The sequence below is a fragment of the Arvicola amphibius genome, chromosome 9, assembly GCF_903992535.2.
Source record: "Arvicola amphibius chromosome 9, mArvAmp1.2, whole genome shotgun sequence".
Taxonomy (NCBI): Eukaryota; Metazoa; Chordata; class Mammalia; order Rodentia; family Cricetidae; genus Arvicola; species Arvicola amphibius.
Window position 1 is genome coordinate 93,951,069 of NC_052055.2, and position 19,811 is coordinate 93,970,879.

General features: G+C 44.1%; 1 protein-coding gene across 1 annotated transcript in view; it reads right to left on the reverse strand.

The window, feature by feature from the left end:
• The window catches only part of Aff3 (AF4/FMR2 family member 3), a 464,423-nt gene that overhangs the window by 360,239 nt on the left and 84,373 nt on the right, over positions 1-19,811 (reverse strand). Inside the window, exons 2-5 of the mRNA XM_038343070.1 lie at positions 13,892-13,966; positions 11,425-11,545; positions 9,890-10,202; positions 9,386-9,771 (exon numbers count right to left, since the gene is read on the reverse strand). Coding sequence (XP_038198998.1) covers positions 9,386-9,771; positions 9,890-10,202; positions 11,425-11,545; positions 13,892-13,966 — 895 coding nt within the window. The remainder of the gene's footprint in view (positions 1-9,385; positions 9,772-9,889; positions 10,203-11,424; positions 11,546-13,891; positions 13,967-19,811) is intronic.

Here is a 19,811-nt window from a genome sequence, read left to right on the forward strand (position 1 = left end):
TGATGTTGTCTTCCTTCCTTCTGGTCCCTTCTCTGCTCACTCAGAGGGTTCTGCTCACACTGACTCCTTCCTGTCGCAAGGGCTCAGCTCTCTGCCTTGTCCACACTTGCGTCTCCCAGGGTGAAGTCGACCTCACTCAGTCTCAGTTGTCAGTCATCAAGCGGACCTCCAAAACTCCAAATCTACGTCTCTGACCCAGAACGGCCTCCCTTCTTTGTCAGCTCCACACCTGCTGGCGCCAACCGCCCCCCTCATCTCACCTCACCCGCACAGCTAAGTGACATTTCAAATTTAGGAAGCTCAAGCCAATTCTTGTTTATTCACTCCCATCTGTCGTATCTGCAACCTTTCTCATCTCAGGTGAAAGCGTCTTGTTTCTCTTAACAGCTAGGGTCAAAACGGTCCTCAGTTCTTCCTGTCTTCACTCAAACTGTCAACACCTGGTAGGCTCTCCTTCCAAATACTTCTGGGACCCAGCCTTCCCTTCTCAACACCCTCAGTACCAGCGTGCGACACTCTATCCGCTCTTCCTGATGTGACAGCTTGACTGGAATGCCCCAGGAGCTCACGTTTTAAACGCTTGCTCCCCAGCAGGTGCCCACATTTGGAGAGGCTGTGAGGTCTAAGGTTGGATTCTAGGTGGTGGAAGTAGTCACCTCAGATGAGTTCTTAGGTGTTATATAACCTGGCTCTGGTTCAGGGTGCACTCTCTGACTTCCTAGCCTAATGCCATGTAAAGAAGAGCTGCCTCTCACTCCCTGGGCCATGTATGGAGCTGTTCCTGGCATCCTCTCCAACCAGGAACCAAAATAACTCTTTGCTCTCTCAATTTGACTCAGTAAGAAAAAAAAAACATACACAAAGCCAGACAAATATTCTCTCCTTTGTTTTTGCTGGGTACTCAGATACAGAAGTAACTAAACTATGCCTATGTGGGTGCAATAACCTCAGTCGCTTCTCCTGCTTCTACCTCTGCTCTGCTCTAAACCATTGCAGATGTAACAGCCAGGCTGACCCTTTCCAGCCTAGATTAGTTCATGGCATTCATTCCTCCAGGCCAAACCATTCGATGCTGCCCAAGTTTTCACTCACAGTAAAGATGAAGTCCTTCCCGTGCCCTAACAGACCTTTATGACAGTTCATCTCCAAGTCTTTTCTTCTCCTCTATTCTATTCCAAATTACTGTTTTCTGGCCATCCCAATGTGAGGAGATGTGTTCCCATACATGCCTCTGTATCAACCATTCATTCCACTCTGAGTGGCACGTTCCCGCTCCCAGGATCTTCCTAACACGCCCTTCATGACTTCACTTCTTTCTTCTTCTCACCTTTTCAATGATTCTCCTAAACACCCTTCTTCATTTTTTAAAAGATTAATTTTATTTTATTTGTGTTATGTGTGAGTGTGTGTGTGTGTGTGTGTGTGTGTGTGTGTGTGTGTGCGTGCGCAGATGCCCAGGAGGTCAGAAGAGGGCATGGGATTCCCTGGAGCTGGAGTAACAAATGGTTGTGAACCATTTGATGTAGATGTTCAGAACTTAGGGTCTCTGCAAGAGCTGTCAGAACCCCTCAGTCATTTCTCCGCTGCCCCCTTAATTTATCAGATTGTTCTTTATATTCCAACTCCATGTGCCTGCCCAAATCCCTTCACCCTGCTCAGCTTTCTCCTCTCTCCACTACATATATTAGATGTAATAAAATGGTTGAAACAGAAATTTTAAGAGATTAATTAGTTCAATTGGTCATCATGAAGCAGGGAAGGCTTCTCTGAAAATTCATGCTCAAATGCACTTTCTCTTTATTATTATATAGGAAAGAGTGGCATGACCTTATGTGAGATGGTGACCAAAGGGACACAGTAAGGACCCGTTCAACAGAAGCTAATAATCAGAGGAAGGTAAAGGGACATAGTCAACAGTGATGAAATTCTAGGACACAAATGAAGATAAACATAAGGGGTTTTTGTTTTTGATTTTTTTGGGGGGTGGGGAGTTGTTTGGTTTTTAGTTTTTTGAGACAGGGTTTCTCTGTGTAGCTTTGGAGCCTGTCCTGGAACTTGCTCTGTAGACCAGGCTGGCCTCAAACACACAGAGATCTGCCTGCCTCTGCCTCCCAAGTGCAGGGATTAAAGGCATGCGCCACATGATCCCTAGGAAGGGCCAGAGCTAGGAAGGCGGCCCTTGTTGGGGCTGTTGGCTAGATGTTTCCCTTTAGTTGTGAGGACCAAAACCAGAATAAGCTTTAGTAGGGGTGACACAGACAATAAATCAAATGCCCATGGGGGATATAGGGCTCTACATTGCTTTGAAGGTGCCAAGGATCGTGGGAGGGAAGGAAGCTGATCTACATTTGTTGTCAGGGCTTACATTTGCTTCTGAGGCCAGAACACAGCTCTAAGACTTGTTTTATATGTGCTGTGTTTACATCAGTAAATACGGCTCCCATCCCTCCTCAAAACAGCAGCAATAAATTATACATCGGGGAGTATCTAGATATTCTTCCCATAAAAACTAGTAAGAACTTCCCACAAAGACAAACTAGAGAGGGCTCAACATGGGGAAGTAGGTACCGACATGGAGAAGAGTGTACTTCAACTCACACCTTTAAGCTAATGAGTTAATTTAGGAAGTAACTAATGAGCACAAACGATGAGTTGGGCACAGCTGACGGAGCAAAAGGTCAAGACAAAACCCCTGCCTTTATAGATCTTCTACCCCAGTGTATTCATAGCTTCCCCCCAGATTCGGGCTGTCAATCTGAGGTTGGGTGCATCAGGAGGTAGAAGTAAAGTCAATAAAGTTATTTGTAATTATAACACATCATTACTTCCAGGATTTTTCCTGAATGCAGCCTGCGGGCCAATCATTGTTCTAGATGTTGGACCAAATATAAACCCACTCACATTGTACAATAGCTGTTGACGGGGTTTATCATGACTCCCTGTTACAAGGTCACAACTGGCTCTACCAGCCAACTCCTTGACTCTCAAATCTGGACAGTATCTGCAGAAAGACGGGTCCTAGACAACAGCGCTCCTGAAGGCACACCTGTCCTGAAACCTGACTTTAGGGCAAGATAGAACTGTGGAGGGTGGAGAGGTAGTCGAGAGGTTGCAGGTCATGCGTGCAGCTATGGAAGTGGACTGGAAATAGCACCAGAGAGACTCTTTCCGTGCTCTATAAAGGTATTGCTAATGCTGGGTAATCACGTGGAGATAAGAGATTCTGCTGCTCAGCCCAATTAAACATGCTATTTAATATGCTGTGCCTCCAATAGCTCTGATCAATGAGTCATTCTAAGTACTTACTGCCTGAACATTTTAACTTTTTCTCCACCCAAATCTTGTTGATTCTGTATTTCATTTAGCTGGAAATAAAGCTCAATGATACAACAGTTCACAAGGAAAAACACAGAGCAGACAAAGAAAAGGCAAATATGATCCCAGACTTGGGAATATTCCCCCAGGAGGCCAGGGGGCTTACCACCAAACAAGGGAGATTCATGTCACTAGGGCTTTGTAATTAACCCAAGGAAATCTCAGAAGTCATCAAGATTTTGGTTATTAAACACGCACAAAAAAATACTTTTTCAGAATTCTCTCTTCCTCCTCACTCCTTCCCTCCCCGCCTCTGTGAGACTCAGCCACACACCATCTTGCTTTCTTACCCTGACTTTTATCACTGACACAGCTAACATCTGCCAGGGTTTACTGTGTTTTCTTCCCTTGTCACATTATTTCACTAACCACCCCTACACCTTGCATACACACACACACACACACACACACACACACACACACACACACAATCTCTGCCACAGAACTATTGCCATTTTCTCAGTTCTCACAGATACAAACTGAGTATATCTGTCCACAGTCACTTGGCTAACAGGCTGCAAACCCGGAATTTGAACCCAGTTCTTGCTTGTCTCCAATAAATGGCCTTCCTGGGCCATCCTGTATCTTACACAGCTGTGCAGGACTGCACATGTGATTTCTGACCAAAGAGGGCTGAAGTAAACATCGTGAGGCCTCTTGCAGGACTATATGACGACACCAAATGCAGAGGCCACAAACTCCTGATTAGCCCCACATTTGCAATCAACACACACATAAGGCTGTGGTTTCAGAGAAGCCAGACTTGCAATCCTTCCAGATGTTTTCCAGGGGAGGGGAATTTACAAGAAGGGAGAAGAGAGACCGGAGAAACAAAGCAGGCTTGCTAATAACCTCCTGCTGGGGCCTATCCTCCTGCCTCTACCCTCAGAAGTGGTTTCCCACCTTTAGGCTAGAAAACTTAGCTTTCTAATATCAATCTGAAAGATCCCCAGGAGGTGAGGGAACAGGAAACGCACCTTCATGGGGGTGGGGGGGCTATTTTAATAGGCATTTTTCAATCAAGGATTACAGAAACCGAAGTCATTTTTAGTTTAGTATCTTACTTTTTAGGATGTACTGGCTAAACATAAAAGGGCTAAAAAGCAGAAGTTTTTCCATGTGCTAACCTCCATGGTGACCTTCAGAATTTTTGACCCAGATGGAACAAGAAATGCAAGTGCTTTCATGATGCATGTGAGTTGAGTATTTGACTCTAACACTTCTGAACCTCTGTAGGACAAGGAAGGACCTGATGTTATCAGAGGGGAGGAGGCTGTGCATGTGCACGTGCATCGTGTGAATATTCTCAAAGGGTAGAGGCTGTGCATATTCTTAGCGGGTGGGGGCTTGCATGTGCACATGCGTGGTGTGAATAGTATCAGAGGGTGAAAGTTTTGAGTGTGCATCTCCATGGTGTGAATATTCTCAGAGGGTGGAGGCTGTGCATGTGCACATGTGTGGTGTGAATATTCTCAGAGGGTGGAGGCTGCGCCATGTGCACACTCATGAGGTAGATGTCCTCAGCGGGTGGAGCTGTGCATGTGCATCTCCATGGTGTGAATGTCCTCAGCGGGTGGAGCTGTGCATGTGCATCTCCATGGTGTGAATGTCCTCAGCGGGTGGAGCTGTGCATGTGCATCTCCATGGTGTGAATATTCTCAGAGGGTGGAGGCTGTGCACAAGCACGGTGTGGATGTTCTCAGAGGGTAGAGTCTATGCATACCAACGTTGTGGACAGGAGGAAGTACAGAGAGTTAAACATGGTGCTAAGCCACTCTGTCCCACAGGATCTGCCTCCCCTTGTCATGGGAAATGGAGAGTGGAGGTGAGAAGGATAGGAAGGAGATTACAACAGATAGCGAAACTGAGTTTCCTGGCTCCACAGAGCCCCCTCATTTCTTCAAGGAGCTATCTGACAGCATACTTTGATTTGAAAACATTATACATCTCAATTGTAATTAAGAAATTCCGACTGGCGTGAATATGTAATATACACGCTGTTTTCGCACATGCCTTTTCTCCCGACAGGCTGGTGCCGACTTTAATTTGGAAGAAATCCATTTTCATACAAAGGTAACCAAGAGTGACAGGAAATAGGAAGCCTACATCATTTATCTTCTGTGAACTTGGAACAAAATCAGTTAATTGCTTTTCTGGGAAGCTATTTTGTAGAATCATGGCATTTCGTTTTTTCTACTTACACTTGTGACATAAATGGTGATTTTTTTTTTTTTTTTAGAAAACGCTGGTCATGAAAATGCTATGTTTAATCAATATATCTTAAACTATTTCAGTGCACATTTTAACAAAGCAAATCTAATCAACCAAACAGTTACTCTATCCTTGTAGATGAAGTATCAATCACAACTAAAGCTCCTAATAGAGTTCATTAACTGACACTCAGATTTAGAGATATCTATCCAGGTCAACAAAGCTATGTGTAATAGGGTTGGCTTTGCCCCTTGGATTTTAAATACATTCCCATGCCAGCTGTCAGAGGTCTGTGCAAGTAGCATATTCAAATCACTGCCATTGGTTAGTCGATAATGAGCAATGAGATGCACGGTCTTTGGAATACCTCTGCAGATACTGCAAACTTCCAAAAAAGCTGACTGTCGTCTATGAGGACACCTTGGCAAGCGGGGACCTGCATTAATATGCTTCCTTTCGATTCTTCAACCAGCAAGTAAAAATAGTATGCTTTTCCATGGCTCTGTCATGTATGTGCCTACCCCATACGGCCCAGAATATAAATAGGTACTAAATTTGGGTCTGATATCAAGTACTTTTCCAAATAAAAGGTTATTATTTTAATAACAATTTCACATTACCCCATGAGGCATAGACTGGAAGATCTTAAAACTAGGCATACTTAAGTTTCAGTGTCCTCAATGCCCAGGAAGGGTCTTAGAGATGTATTTACATAGATGTATGATTTATAAAAATTGCAAATCCCACAAAAACTGTATCTGCACCTCAACGTTAACAGTCCCCAAAGGCTCAACCTGCAATAATGTTAAGTATGTGTGTGTGTGTAACAAAAATAACTCACTTCAATTGAAAAATATTTGCCATGACCTGTCTTATGATGTTCTAGAATGCATGTTTCAGCCGTTTGTTAAGTCCCATGTCTCTCACCTAACAACAGATACCTTTCCAAGTGGCACTCTAGGGGAGGCTCACTTAATGAGGGGTGGCGTCGAGAATAGGAGACTCAGCTCTAACAACAAAAATATGTTTTTCATTAAACCCAAAACTGAACTGAGATAAACCAGCTGAGAGGCAGGTGTATTGGTTAAGGAATCCTCTGGAGGCCTTTAACTTCCACATCAAACTGCACTAGATTTTTCTACACTAATTACCCATTATTGGAGAGTAAAGAATTATAACAAGTAACCTTCTGTGGCAGCAGACAGAATGAAGCCATTATAAGGGAAAGAGCACAGACTTGATGGAATATAAAAACAGTCAAAAGAGATTCCAAATTTCTCTATTTTTAAACAAATATCAATATTGTTCCACTACAAGGATGGTGAAGATGAGAGAATGTTCTTGGGACTAGAAGACCGATTTTAAAATTAGTTGGGACTGTGGAATACATTGCAAAATAAAAGGCTAAGTACTAGAGATGGATTTATTCAATTCATAAAGATAAATATCCTGAAAGCAGAGATCACACTGTAGATTTCTATTATCTCAAGTCACATTGCACGGAGGCATCAATGTGACTTTGTTAGGAGGAAGGTACTTACACAATGCCTAACATATATTTGCATGCATATTGCATGCCTGTGAGTACACGTACACACACTCACACACACACACACACACACACACACACACTTCCAGTTATCTCCTTATCGATGCATGCCTGGCCTCTTTGACTCTCTCAGGATAGAATGTGGGGAGGCAACAGGCTGTCTGTTCTCAGTGCTGCGTACAAGAGCAACGGAACAGTTTCTATGTATCACTCTGATTTCCCACATTAGGCCTCTTTTTCTCAGGCATGACCTTGTAATTATCAGACTCGTAAAATTCATCGTTGTCCCCAATCTGGGATCCTCAGAGGGCATCACGATGATGTTCCGAGTACTGATAACTCACCAAATGCCTTCTTAACACCTTGTGCAGGTGTCTGCACAAGGCTACACTGGGTTAGCTAGAACTAACGACCTCACTGGATTCTAAATGAGTAAACAGTTACCTAAGAAACTGAAGATGATGCAGTAGGAAAACATAATTTCAACAAGGAGTCAGCTACAAAGGAAAGTGGTGGATGGAACCCTGGTGGCTTAAGTTGGTCACCACTGTTCAATGATGGGCTAAACTTTCTTTGCCAACAAAGATCATTGGATGACAAGGACAAAACCAAAGAGCCTGAGAAATTCAGTTCAATACTGCGGTATCCATATGTTTCCTACCAACAAAAGCCTAGGGAACATGTGCAATTTATTTTAAAGTTTGATTCTCAACATCTACGTCAGGCAGCCAAACTACTTGTAATTTTCCAGGTCCCAGGTATCCAACATCTCTGATCTTCATGGGTACCTGCATTCACATGCATATACCCACACAGAGATACACACACACACACACACACACACACACACACACACACAATTTTAAAAAAAAATAAAAATAATTATTTTTTAGACGCCTGGAGGAATTACATTTTGCTTTCATTGTTTCTAATGAATCCTGCTTCCTAATTGCTAGAATACATCATAAACGTACAATCAAAAGAAGCTACTGGTGCACGTCACCACATATCCTAATTAAAACCTTAGTAAACACCTCCTGGAGTGCAAAAGACAGTCTCTCTCTGAGTGACAATCTCTGAGTAACAAGGTTATCTCCCAAGTGGCCCATGGGGAGTTCCAAGACGATGGCACAGAAACGCTATGCTCAGTCTTGTCAAAAACACAACAGGAAATGCCAAATCCTTTGTTTCGTTTGGCTAATAGATTGGATTAAGATGTAAAGAACACTCCGGTCACATCATTACTCCATCTTTAAAGAAGAACATGTCAAAGGGAAAAAATGGCTTTGCAGTTCCTAAGGACACTGCTAAAGAAAGACGGCCTCACCTCCTGTGCTACATCACAGAGAGCGAACAGAAGCAAACGCACGCAGTCATAACTCCTCTTCGCGTGCTCCTGACAACTGTCATCAATCTGGAATATGGTATGACACGTGCTACTTTAAAAAGATTGCTTTCTATCCAGATTCACTGTTCAAGCAGCCAGTCACTGCCTTTCCTACAACCTGCCCGGAGACAGGCTTGTGTAGAATTCTCAGACTCAATGCATCGACTCCACACATTATGTAATGCAATGAACAGGGTCAAAATATAAACCAGGAGAGTATGAACTGAAATACTTTATCCATCCAGAGAATGTGCTCACAGAGCCGAACATTCTTATATCACAAGAAAAGTCCACGTAAGAATTCTGTTTAATTAATATGAGTGAATCTAAATCACAAGTCTTATAAAGTGAGTGGGATGTCTACTCTACTGGAATATCAACTAGATTCACTACTGATTTAATACCTTACAAATTCTTATGAGACTTCCTTTAAGAAGTTTACCATAAAACTTTTCAAATTTGATAAAAAAAATATTAAGAGTTCTGAACTATTTTACAGAAAAAAAAAACTTACCTCCTTGAAAGCTGAATTATAGCCTTTGAAGTGGTTTATATTGCTGTTATATATCTTAGTCAATCCCATCTCGTTCATGAAACTCTATGAACTCAACCGAAGGAGGCATTCCTTCCCTAAGTAATTCCTACACATGCACAAACAAATACATATATATGTACATATATTTTCAGTACTTCAGATAATCCTATTATGATGAATTTGAGAATTTTAATAGCTATAACTAAGGTCTCAGGGCTACAAAGCTTATCACATCAACAGATAGGTGAGAGGGTAGAAACACGAAACCTGCATTTTCGTGTCACGCTGCTAATTAGTGGCAGGTAACTGACAATGAGAACAGACTCACCTCTCCTTGCTTGGGGATGCTGAACTTAGCAAGCTTGGCTTTGGCTCTGGCTGACTCGGGTTGGTTGCCTGGGACCCCTCTGTAGGATGTGCAGTGCACACCAGTTTCTGTGGATGACTTCAGCTTGGGAGACTCATCAGGAGCCTGGTCTTGGCCGTCCATGGGCCGCACGTACGCTGTTGGTTTCTGCTGGACCAGGCTGGGTTTTGAAGCCAAGGATGGAGGAAAGTTCTGAACACAGTGTCCACTGCTGCTGTGCTTGGCCGCCATGGCAGGGGGCCTCTCCTGGGTCTGAAGGCCTGCCTCCACATTGCATACTTGCTTGGCCCTTGTCTGCTGTCTGCCGACACCATCTCCAAGCAAGGTCCTGAGAGAGCCCTGTTGTGCTGAGTTGGAAGAAGAAGGCAGTGAGGGTGAGGATGAGGGACTCCACGCACAATGAAAGATTTCTCATTGTGGTTCTTTGAGATCTGCGCAAAGCAACTGCCTTATGCCCCTCCTTACCTGCTCTCTGCTGGCCATCAGACGATGAGTGCCCAGTCTTCTGCCAGCCCATGGTGCCCCTCTTACTCTGCTGCACAGAGACAGCTGCAGGTGTGGAAGACGCAGTGCTACAGACAGATGAGGGCTGGGGCTGGGCTCTCGACTCAGCTGCAAAATGCTCATCTACCTTGTTCACGGGAGTCTGAGGAACACCCGGCTTGGGGACACCGACGAGATGGCTCTGGTTGGATCTGTCAGTTAAAAAGTCTTTCATTTCGTCGTAATTTCCTAATGTATTCTGGATCCGGTTGGAGAGTTCATCCCCCTTGTTAGTCTAGAGAAATAAAAACAAATCCATGATACTATAGAGTCAAGACATAGGTGCCAGTGAAGTAACATGCCCAAAACAGATAGATTCAGAATGAGAGCTGAGGGATGAAATCGAAGTCTTTCTGGACTCTGAAGATAGCTATAAGCCTCCATTATTCAAGAGCTGGAAACCTGTAACAGACAGCCTCGGGCATATTAAAAAAACAAGAAAGCTGTCCTTGGCATATCATGCCATAACCAAAATATATTCATTATTATTTATACATATATATTTATATGTATGTAACGTGGAAATTAGAAAATTTACTCTTATAACTTCACAAAATGGTCTATATTGTCTTTCTTGGATTAGATTATGGTTGTTTTGAGGAAACACTAAAAGCTTTTTTGAAAATTTAGATTTGGCTCAGTATAGGTTTGCTTCCAAATTCTAAATAAGTAATTATTCTTGCCAGGAAACACAGTGTGTCAGGCTAGAGGAACTTGGGTAAACTGAGAAGTAATGTAAGATCAAATATGCAAAATTCTCCTACCCTAAACTGTCTGCATTACATGCATCCTGAAATGTCTGTGAACCTTGGAAGACACTCCATTTTGGAAGAAAGGTGAACTCTGTGAGTACAGCAAGTGTGTCTCAGTAGCTGGACCTCAGGCAAAATGGGAAGGGATTTTGCAACACCTTTTTTAAAAAATTATATAAAGTGTGTCTGTGTGTGAGAGAGGAAGGGAGGGAGGGAGGGAGGAAGGGGACAACTTATAAGATTCAGTCCTCTCCCTCCTCCATTTGGGTTCTAAGGATCAAACTCAGGTCTTCAGGCTTGGTGGCTGCCACCTCCCCTCACTGCACAGTCCTGAAAAAAACCCCAATTTCATTAGCCCTAACAGGTGCCTTGATCCTTGCATGACCACAGATATCAACTATCTAACCTAAACCCCTTTAAATAGTTTTTAAGAGCTCAGGAAACATAACAGATGGCATTAATCTGAAAACCAAAGAGATGAAGTCTGAATTATTGATAAAAATCCTAATAAGTGAGTCTTAGTGTCACACTTCACCGATGAATTAAAGGAGCCCACAGAGCCTTGCAAGCTGAATATCATTATTTAGGGGTGGGGCTAAACTTCCCTGGCTAAACAGACCAAAAACTAACTGGAGTTTCTTGTCAACTCCTTCACAGGACATTCCTGGCAGCTACAGGGGAGGTGAACAGCTGAAAACCATCTACCTTGTAGGGTTCACTGAAGAGAGAGTAACTGGAATTAAAGCCGCCACTGTCCTGCTGTGCTTCCTGGCTTCTTCTTTCTCGTTCTTTCCTCCGTAATGCACTCCTATCTGGTTCATAGACGCTGCACCAGGAGAAAGGAAAGAGAACAACCCCCAAATTAAAGAGCCAAGCCCAACGTCACAGACACCTGGTTAAAAGACAAATGGCAATGACAACAGGAACATGGATGAGCTTAATGTCTGGCTCAGAAGGCCAACTGATCTCCATGCCTGAGAGTCACATTCTCCCAGAGGAAAAATCCGTAGGACAAGTTCCAACCAGACTTAGACTCCTCTGCCTGGTACTGCAAGAAAGGAACTATGTAAGCAACTCTGACAGCAGACTGAGCACCTTGCTCGGGCCCACGGTAATTACTTCGATGTGTAAATAGAAATTATGAGCCTACTTCCTCTCATGACACTGCCTCTGAGTGTTATATGGGAATGCGCCTGGCTGGGACTGTGTGTGTGTGTGTGGCATGTCTGTGTTTCTGCAGTGATTCTATCATTAACTAGCTCCCTGAAGAGCTGTTTAAACCCATGCTGCAGTGGGTTTCACAGTTACGAGCCTTCTCCTGATCTCTGCTAATCAGTCAAGTTGGCAAACGACTACCGAATCAATTCTTCCTTTTGATATATCTGACACTATCACTCCTCCCAACCGTAAGAAAAGAAAATGTGCTAGGAGAAAGGGGTACAGGCGGCAAAGGAAGGGTGGAAAGTGAATTATATCACTATCATCATGAACTAAGCCTTTTGGCTGAAGAAAATGAATAATATCTATTTGCCAAAATACAATCACGGAATGGCCAGACACCAAACAACTGGAGGTACGAAGAGGGAAGTAAAGTGTGCCATTCCCCTCCTAAGGAGAAAATAAAGGGGCTAATTCAACTAGTGGCGAGAAAGTGTTCTCTTCCTAATGAAAGGAAACACACTGGCCTCCTGGCCTCGTGTAGGCGTGCAGCACTCCCTATGGGGAAACACACGACTCCAAGAATTGGCACTGTCCTCATTTCCCAGCAGAAGGAAAGAGTGAGAGGGACCCAGTCATCACTAGTCATCATTTGGGTTGGTCTAGGGAGCAGAGAGATGAGCTGGGAGCCAAGACACCTACCCACTAATTAAAATTCCCCATGATCCAGAGAGGAGATTTTTTAAAAAGCCACCCAACCTCTTTACCCCTCAGTGTCTCCGTCATGAGACAGGGACTTCTTAGGGTATCGCTGTACGGTCAAAACGGGGGGCCATGACGGTAGTTCAGAAGAAAGTGCTAGGACATTTAGGTGTCTTGAAATCCGGGGTATGGCTATGAACATGGTTAAAAATGAAAGGATCTGTGGGTTCAAAAGAACTTTGTGAAAATAATAATATTTTAAAAGTTAAATAGCCATATTTTTGTCATGTAGAGTCAGGGAACACAAAAAAACACGGTGATTAAAAAAAAAAAAAAAAAGTACTCCTCATCCCAGTTCAGTCCATGTGGCCAGGACATATTTTAAAGTCACTGTCTGTGGGGTGACACTACACATGCTTGTGGCAAGGCTACTCCTGCCCCTGAGGCATTTAATTTAAATTTAAAATTAGGGAATGCTAAAATATCCGAGCAAGGAGGCCATTAGCATTTTAATTCATCCCCTTAGTACATTACCCAAAGTTATTAAGCTTGAGAGCCCAACCAGTGTCCTTGCATAAAAAAAATCCTCTACCAATAGAGAGGCTCGGCCTTCCAATGTCACAGCCATCTTCTGAGCATGGCTGGGGTGACAGTGAACAACATAATGGGGACCCTCTACACACTCATTCACAGAACCAGGCTTCCAAGCCAAGGGAGATGCTGTTACTGGTAGCTGCTGGCCAGATGAACCCCAGCTTCTGCAAACAACCCCATGGGTTTCACACAATGACAGGATGGAAGACACATGATTTATGATAGAGAGGCATGAAGTGGGCTTTGAACAACAGGGGACTATTATCAACTTCTATCTTTAGAATGATGTTGACTGGCATTTACAAAGAAAGAGAGAGAGAAAGAGAGAAAGAGGGAGGAAGGGAGGGAGGGAGGGAGGGAGGAAGGAAAGGAGGAAGGAAAAAGGGAGGGAGGGAGGCAAGAAAGAAGGAAAGAAGGAAGAAAGAAGGAAAGAAGGGCGGGAAGGAGGGAGGGAGGGAGAAAGGAAGAACGAGCCTTGCATTACATGCATCCCTTCTCTGCAGCACATACAACACTGAGATTGTGAAAGCAGCACCTGGATACCACCCATCAGACAGAGACCTCTACACACGTCATGCAGGCCACCCTTGGCCAGGCCAGGCCAAATAAACGCAAGACTGGGGCGATGTGTGGAGTGCAGTATGGAAGATGAACAGGCAGGTGGTCATTTATGACAGTGGTTGGGCTTCTGAAGAGGCCCCCACACCCAAAGTTCTACCTCCTGCATCTGCTGGCTGACGACTGAAATTCCAGAACTAGAGAATCATTCCTCTGGCTTAAGATGTCTTCACCCCTGTAAAAAATACAAACACCACAAGAAGAGAAAACACTTTAAACCTGACAAGCCTGCATTTGGTATCTGTGTATGTACAGGCCTGAGAAGCATTTCCCTCAAAGGCCTAAGGGAAGCTCCAAACAGGAGGTGCAAGCAAGAAAAAAAAAAAAGAAAAAAAGAAAAAAGAAAAGCAGGGTTATGGGCAGAGACAAAGTTAAATGTCTAAGATCAAAGGGTGGACACCAAGTCAGATCAGTGGCTATCAGACCCAGTGTATTTCCGGGGTTTTAGAATAAGGGTCAGGTCAGAATTTAGGAAATTTGGAGGAGAAGGGTGAGATCTTCCTGCTTAAATAAACCCCTCACTCCCAGCCTCTTTGGGTTTGAAGAGACAAAACCAAACCATTTTAAAATGCAGTCCATGTCTAGACAAAAGTTTCCTATGTGGTTCTGCCTGTATGACCAGACTATGGCTTCTGACATAAAGGACCAAACACCCTTAGGACAGAAGAAATGCACCTGCCATCCTTTCACAAGCCATCAAAAGGTCGATGCTGGGCATCCATGCCATTAGCTGACACCACATGACCCAGTGCAGGATCACTCTCACGCCGTCAAAGGAGAGGAAAGGAATCACAAAAAAAGAAATCCCAGCTTCCCAATGCCTTTTCTTTGGTCTGTGCTTCATGTAGCTCTGTAGCTTCCACTGAGCAAAGGCTTTTTCAAAGGCGACACAGCCATCCACCTAGTTAAGAACCACAGCCCTCCTGTGCTACATCAGGCCTGAGGAGCGAAAATATCACCTGCTTACAGCAAACGACACTCTAAGAGAAAAGCAGGACTTCCCAATTTCCATCTCTCCTTGGATGTCTTTACCTTCACCTTTCCACCAATGCTCATACAGGCAGCAGCTGCTTGACTAGTCCACCTCTGCAGTAATTACAGGAAGAACCTGCGCAGGCGCGCAGCAGCCAGCACAGGGCCTTTCTCTTCATTTCTCCCACCCCGCACTCCCATGCCTCTGGAGCAATGTGAAGCCTATGCCATCTGCTTTAGTAGCAAAGAAGCCATTTCCCTCCAGGTGCAAAGCTGGGTCAGCTTCCTGGGGATGAGGGACCAGTTTTAGATAATCCTCGTTCCTGGCAGGCTGGTGTACCTGTTAAAGTTAGTAAATGCCATGCTGTTTCTTCCCGGCTAACAGATGGTAAAATCTCTATCAACTGTTAAGTTTTTCCTTGTTTCCATAAAAATTACAAGAATCATATTCCTCAAATGTATATCACCAAATGCATTTATTTATTTTGCACAGAAGTGTGGTAGTCAACTGCCATAATGTTATTTATTATTTATTACAAATGCATAGCAAACCCAGAAAAAATGAATCTTTGAAATCAACTCCTTCTAAAAGACTTATTTTTAGTTTTTATAAAAATAAAAACATTAATAAAAATATTCCTGATTATTCTTCATTTACTTGATTTCAATCTTTTAAGTCAAGTCCCATGCAGGACTCAAGCCAAAGCCAGTCACGGTACATAAGAGGAAACATCCAGACAAGAAAGCACCATCATCTCCAAAACTAATCTCTTCCTAACTATAAGGCAAGGACATGAATTAAGCAACAATGTTTGTGAACCTAGCGGCTTCTTCCTTTTGCAGAGGAAAACAATCAGCCACCCACTCATATGCCCATTAAGTGTCCTTACAATATCGGTTAGATACAGATAGAATGGGTTGATGTTATTACTAATGTTTCAAAATGAAGGCCTCTCCTCATGGTCACACATGTCCATAACCCCAATCCCTGGAAGGTGAGAACAAGAGGATGTGAGACCTATCTCAGATAAAACAAAACAAAGCAAGGAACTTAGGATAAGAGTTAGACCATCAAAAATATGGGGGTTTGGTAGGTTTTTTTTTTTTATTGATTTTATTGAGCTCAACATTTTTCTTTGCTCCCCTCCCTGCCTCTCCCCTCCCTTTCAATCCTCTCCCATGGTCCCCATGCTCCCAATTTACTCAGGAGATCTTGTCTTTTTCTACTTCCCATGTAGATTAGATGCATGTATGTCTCTCTTAGGGTCCTCATTGTTGTCTAGGTTCTCCGGGACTGTGATTTGTAGGTTGGTTTTCTATGTTTAAAAACCACCTATGAGTGAGTACATATGATAATTGTCTTTCTGGGTCCGGGTTACCTCACTCGATATGATGTTTTCTAGCTCCATCCATTTGCCTGCAAATATCAAGATGTCGTTATTTCAGAAAATATGTTGTAAAAGAACATCATGCAAGAGAGACAAGTGTTTTGGAATCCCAAAATATTTTATTCCTCTCTCCCAAGAGATGAGGAGCTGCCCACAAACCAAGAGATAGCTGAGCTATCTAAAGGCCATGTCCATAAAAGATGAGGATGAATGAACAACAAACAGAGGCCTCACAGAAGCAAACAGGACAGATGAGACAAAGAGGAGCTATTTCCCATGCAAAAAGAACAATGAAGAAAAGTATGGTAGCAGTTATAATTTCTTAGTTTCCAAACAACAGAAAATTATCTTTTCCTACTACACACACACACACACACACACACACACACACACACACAACCTAGAACTACAGCACAGACAAACAACAAAATTACACACTGTAAACAGTACTAACTAGGCTGATGGCATCGTCAATGTCGTCAGAATGCTGCCCACTCATTAGCCTACCCCAGTCTACGCTGCCCTCCACGGAAGAAAGGATGCTCATGAGTATAGCCAACAACGCCAGCTGAGCCCAGCGCTTGACCTAGAGGACTCAGCTGGCCAGGAAGAGCTGCCTCCTCCCTGGTGTACTCACTCATGTGCAGCCCACCCACATAGGAATGCTCATTCCAAATAAACTGTCATTTCCCATGGAAGAGGCTGTCAGCAAAGGGTGTATGGAGCCAACTTCAGCCCTTGACTGGGATCATGTTTTTCTCTTTATACGAAAATCTTCCTAACTTCTGGTAAGTCTCCAGAGTTGGGGTTCTGCATTCGTCATTTTCTGTTGTTATAACAACATACCTGAGGCCATGTACCTTATGAAGAAATGAGGTTCATTTAGTTTGGGAGGCTGAAAGTCCAAGGTCAAGGAGCGGCATCTATTTAATCATCAGCGAAGGCCTTCTGGCTACACGACAGCATAGTAGACGGCATCATATGGCGTGCATACAACAGAGAGAGCCAGTGGCCTCACCACCCAGGCCCACTTTTGCAGCAGCTCACTTTTAGAACTAACCAGAGTCTAGAGAAGCATATAGCCCCTTTCTACAGTGACCATCTAGACTAGACCCCACTTTTTCAAAAGTTCCAGCCCCTCAATACCACCAAACTGAAGACCTTGCTTCCATCATGGGGACTTCTAGGGAATTTACTCAAACCTTCTCCCAATCACATCAGGGATGAGGCAAGAGCTGAGTTTAAGAGATAAGAGTGGCCATCTCCTGTCCTGTAGAGAATGCTGGCCTGCTAACCATAAGTTTAAAAGGCTCCTTTCAAATACCAGAAATATGGCTTAGTCCATAACCAATTCTTGGATTCCAGATGTGAGGAAGACAATCAGGGCTATGACCAATCCCCCCTACTGCTGGGAAGCTGTCTCAGAAAGAGGAGAGAAAGGAAAAGGGGCTCATTCATCAGCAGTGAGTACCAGGTCTTCCAGGCACTGGAGATGACGACCCAGACTGGGATGGGAGTGGGATGTAATCAGCTCTGGGCTGGGCCTAGGAGAGGGTTGGGGAGAAGAAGAACCATCCAGTGGTACAGAGACACAGACTGATGCTGATTGGCTTTAAGAGTTGGGGAGGTGACCTTCGCCCTTGGCAAACAAACAACCTGACTTCCTTAGCTAGAATTCTATTTTCAGAACATCACACCCTTCGCCTGCTGCTAGCCTGCCATTACTGCTTCCTTCACAATGGGTTTCTCTGGTCCCTTCCCCAAAGCAGAGGATGAAAAAGCCCTGCAAACACTCTCCTTCTTACATTCTTCATCAAAGATGGCTGAGTAGCCTGCTTCACGGACCGTTTTTCAGTTCTTGGCCAGCACACCGACAGGGGCATGGACACCAAGAGGGTGAAGGAAAGCAATGGGTGGCGAGAAGAAGACTGAGCCTCGCAGACTGCTGCTCTCAGCTGGCAACATCTGACGCTGTATAATTTAAGGAATCTAATCAGACACTCCAAATTTATAACAATTGTTTTAGATTTAATGAGTCAAACTAATTACCATCTTTTGTTATTTATAAAGCAAGCATTAAAAGATCAGTAATCTCCAAAGAGAGAAAAGCAAGGCAGTCAAAATGTTACTTATAAATCCCCTCCATCTACAGAGGTGCTGGACAGAAAGGCAGCGGGATTAAACAACAGGTGAGAGGTGAGGCGGGACGGAGCTCCAGTTTGGTAAAAAGACAAAGTCTCCCAGCTGCAGCCCCTTAAGGCTCTGGACCGGGCTTATAAGGGTGCTGGCAAGGCTGGGGATGAGCGCAGTAACAGCAGTGAGGGGATGGTGGTGAGGGGCAGGCCTGTTGAGGGGATGGGTGGCGATGGTCATAGGAGTGTGCGCTGGTTAATTTTGATGCAACCTAGAATTCCTTGGGAAGAGGGTTTTAGTGGGGGATTATCAAGATCAGGCTGGTCTATGGGCATGTCTGCAAGAGGGATGTCTTGCTTATTAAATAATGTAGAAGGACCCAGCCCACTGTGGGCAGCACCATTTCAAGGGCTACGTCCTGGACTGTGTGAGAGTAGAAAAATCTAATAAAGAAAAAAGGAAGAGTCTGTTCTCTCTCTGTGCTAGATGGTAGGTTTGGTAGGACTAGTTATCTGGGTTCTTACCTTGGCATTCTTTCCCACAATGATGGACTGACCATAACTTGGAATTGTCAGTCAGAGCTGGGTGAGATGGGTGTGTGGTGCGGTGGAGGCTGGTGGCGGTGGTGAGGGTGGCAGTAACAGGACGGTGATGATGGCAAAGGGTGGCGGTGGTGAGGAATGATGATGGTGACAATGGCAAGTGACGAGAGGACGTGGTAAGAGACTGGTGGTGGCAATGATAGTTATGGGCGTGAGGGAGCTGGTGAGGGAAGTAACCAAGGTGATGGTGGCAGTGGTCACATGCCTGCTAAGGAGTGAAAAGCACTCATTAACGTGCACAGCCCTCCCGTAAGTCCCCCAAGAGCATCACTACTGTGCCTCTGCTCGCTTATTCTGGCTTTTTCTTTTTGAGTAAAGCAATTTCAGCTCCATGTTCATTCTGCTGGCTGGCCTTATGCAAGCTGCCTGCATCAGCCTGGAAGTGTATGTCCCCTCTTCCTTGTTTGTCTCCAACCGCAAACATTATCTCCATCTTCTTATCTTCCTTCTGGAGGGAATCCTCTGAGAGCATTTACAAAGCTCAGCCTCCAGTCCTCTGACTGCTCTTGCAGAAAGGCAATGAAGCTGAAGGCATTCCGCACCTGAGTCACCTCAATACAGTATTTTGGGGGTATCTGTAACATCACACCTAGACAAACCACCCACAAATATCCCAAGTAAATTTGAAGGTGATGTTATGCAATCTTCCCAGACGAATCTGACTTGTGTTAAATTTTCCAATAACAACAGCTACTCCAAATGGACTTCACATGAATTATTTCATTTAATAATCTTGAAACTCCCAAGAGCCATTATCCTCATTTTCCAATGAAGAAAACAAGAAGCTCTAAGGTTAACTAACTTGCCCCATCCCACATGCAGCCAGTAGCAGCTCAGCAGTTGGAAGCCCGGCAGTCTGGCACCAGACGTAGAATTCCTAGACTCCATTGCTCTGCCTCCCTGGGGACAGCCCCCTGACAAGCTT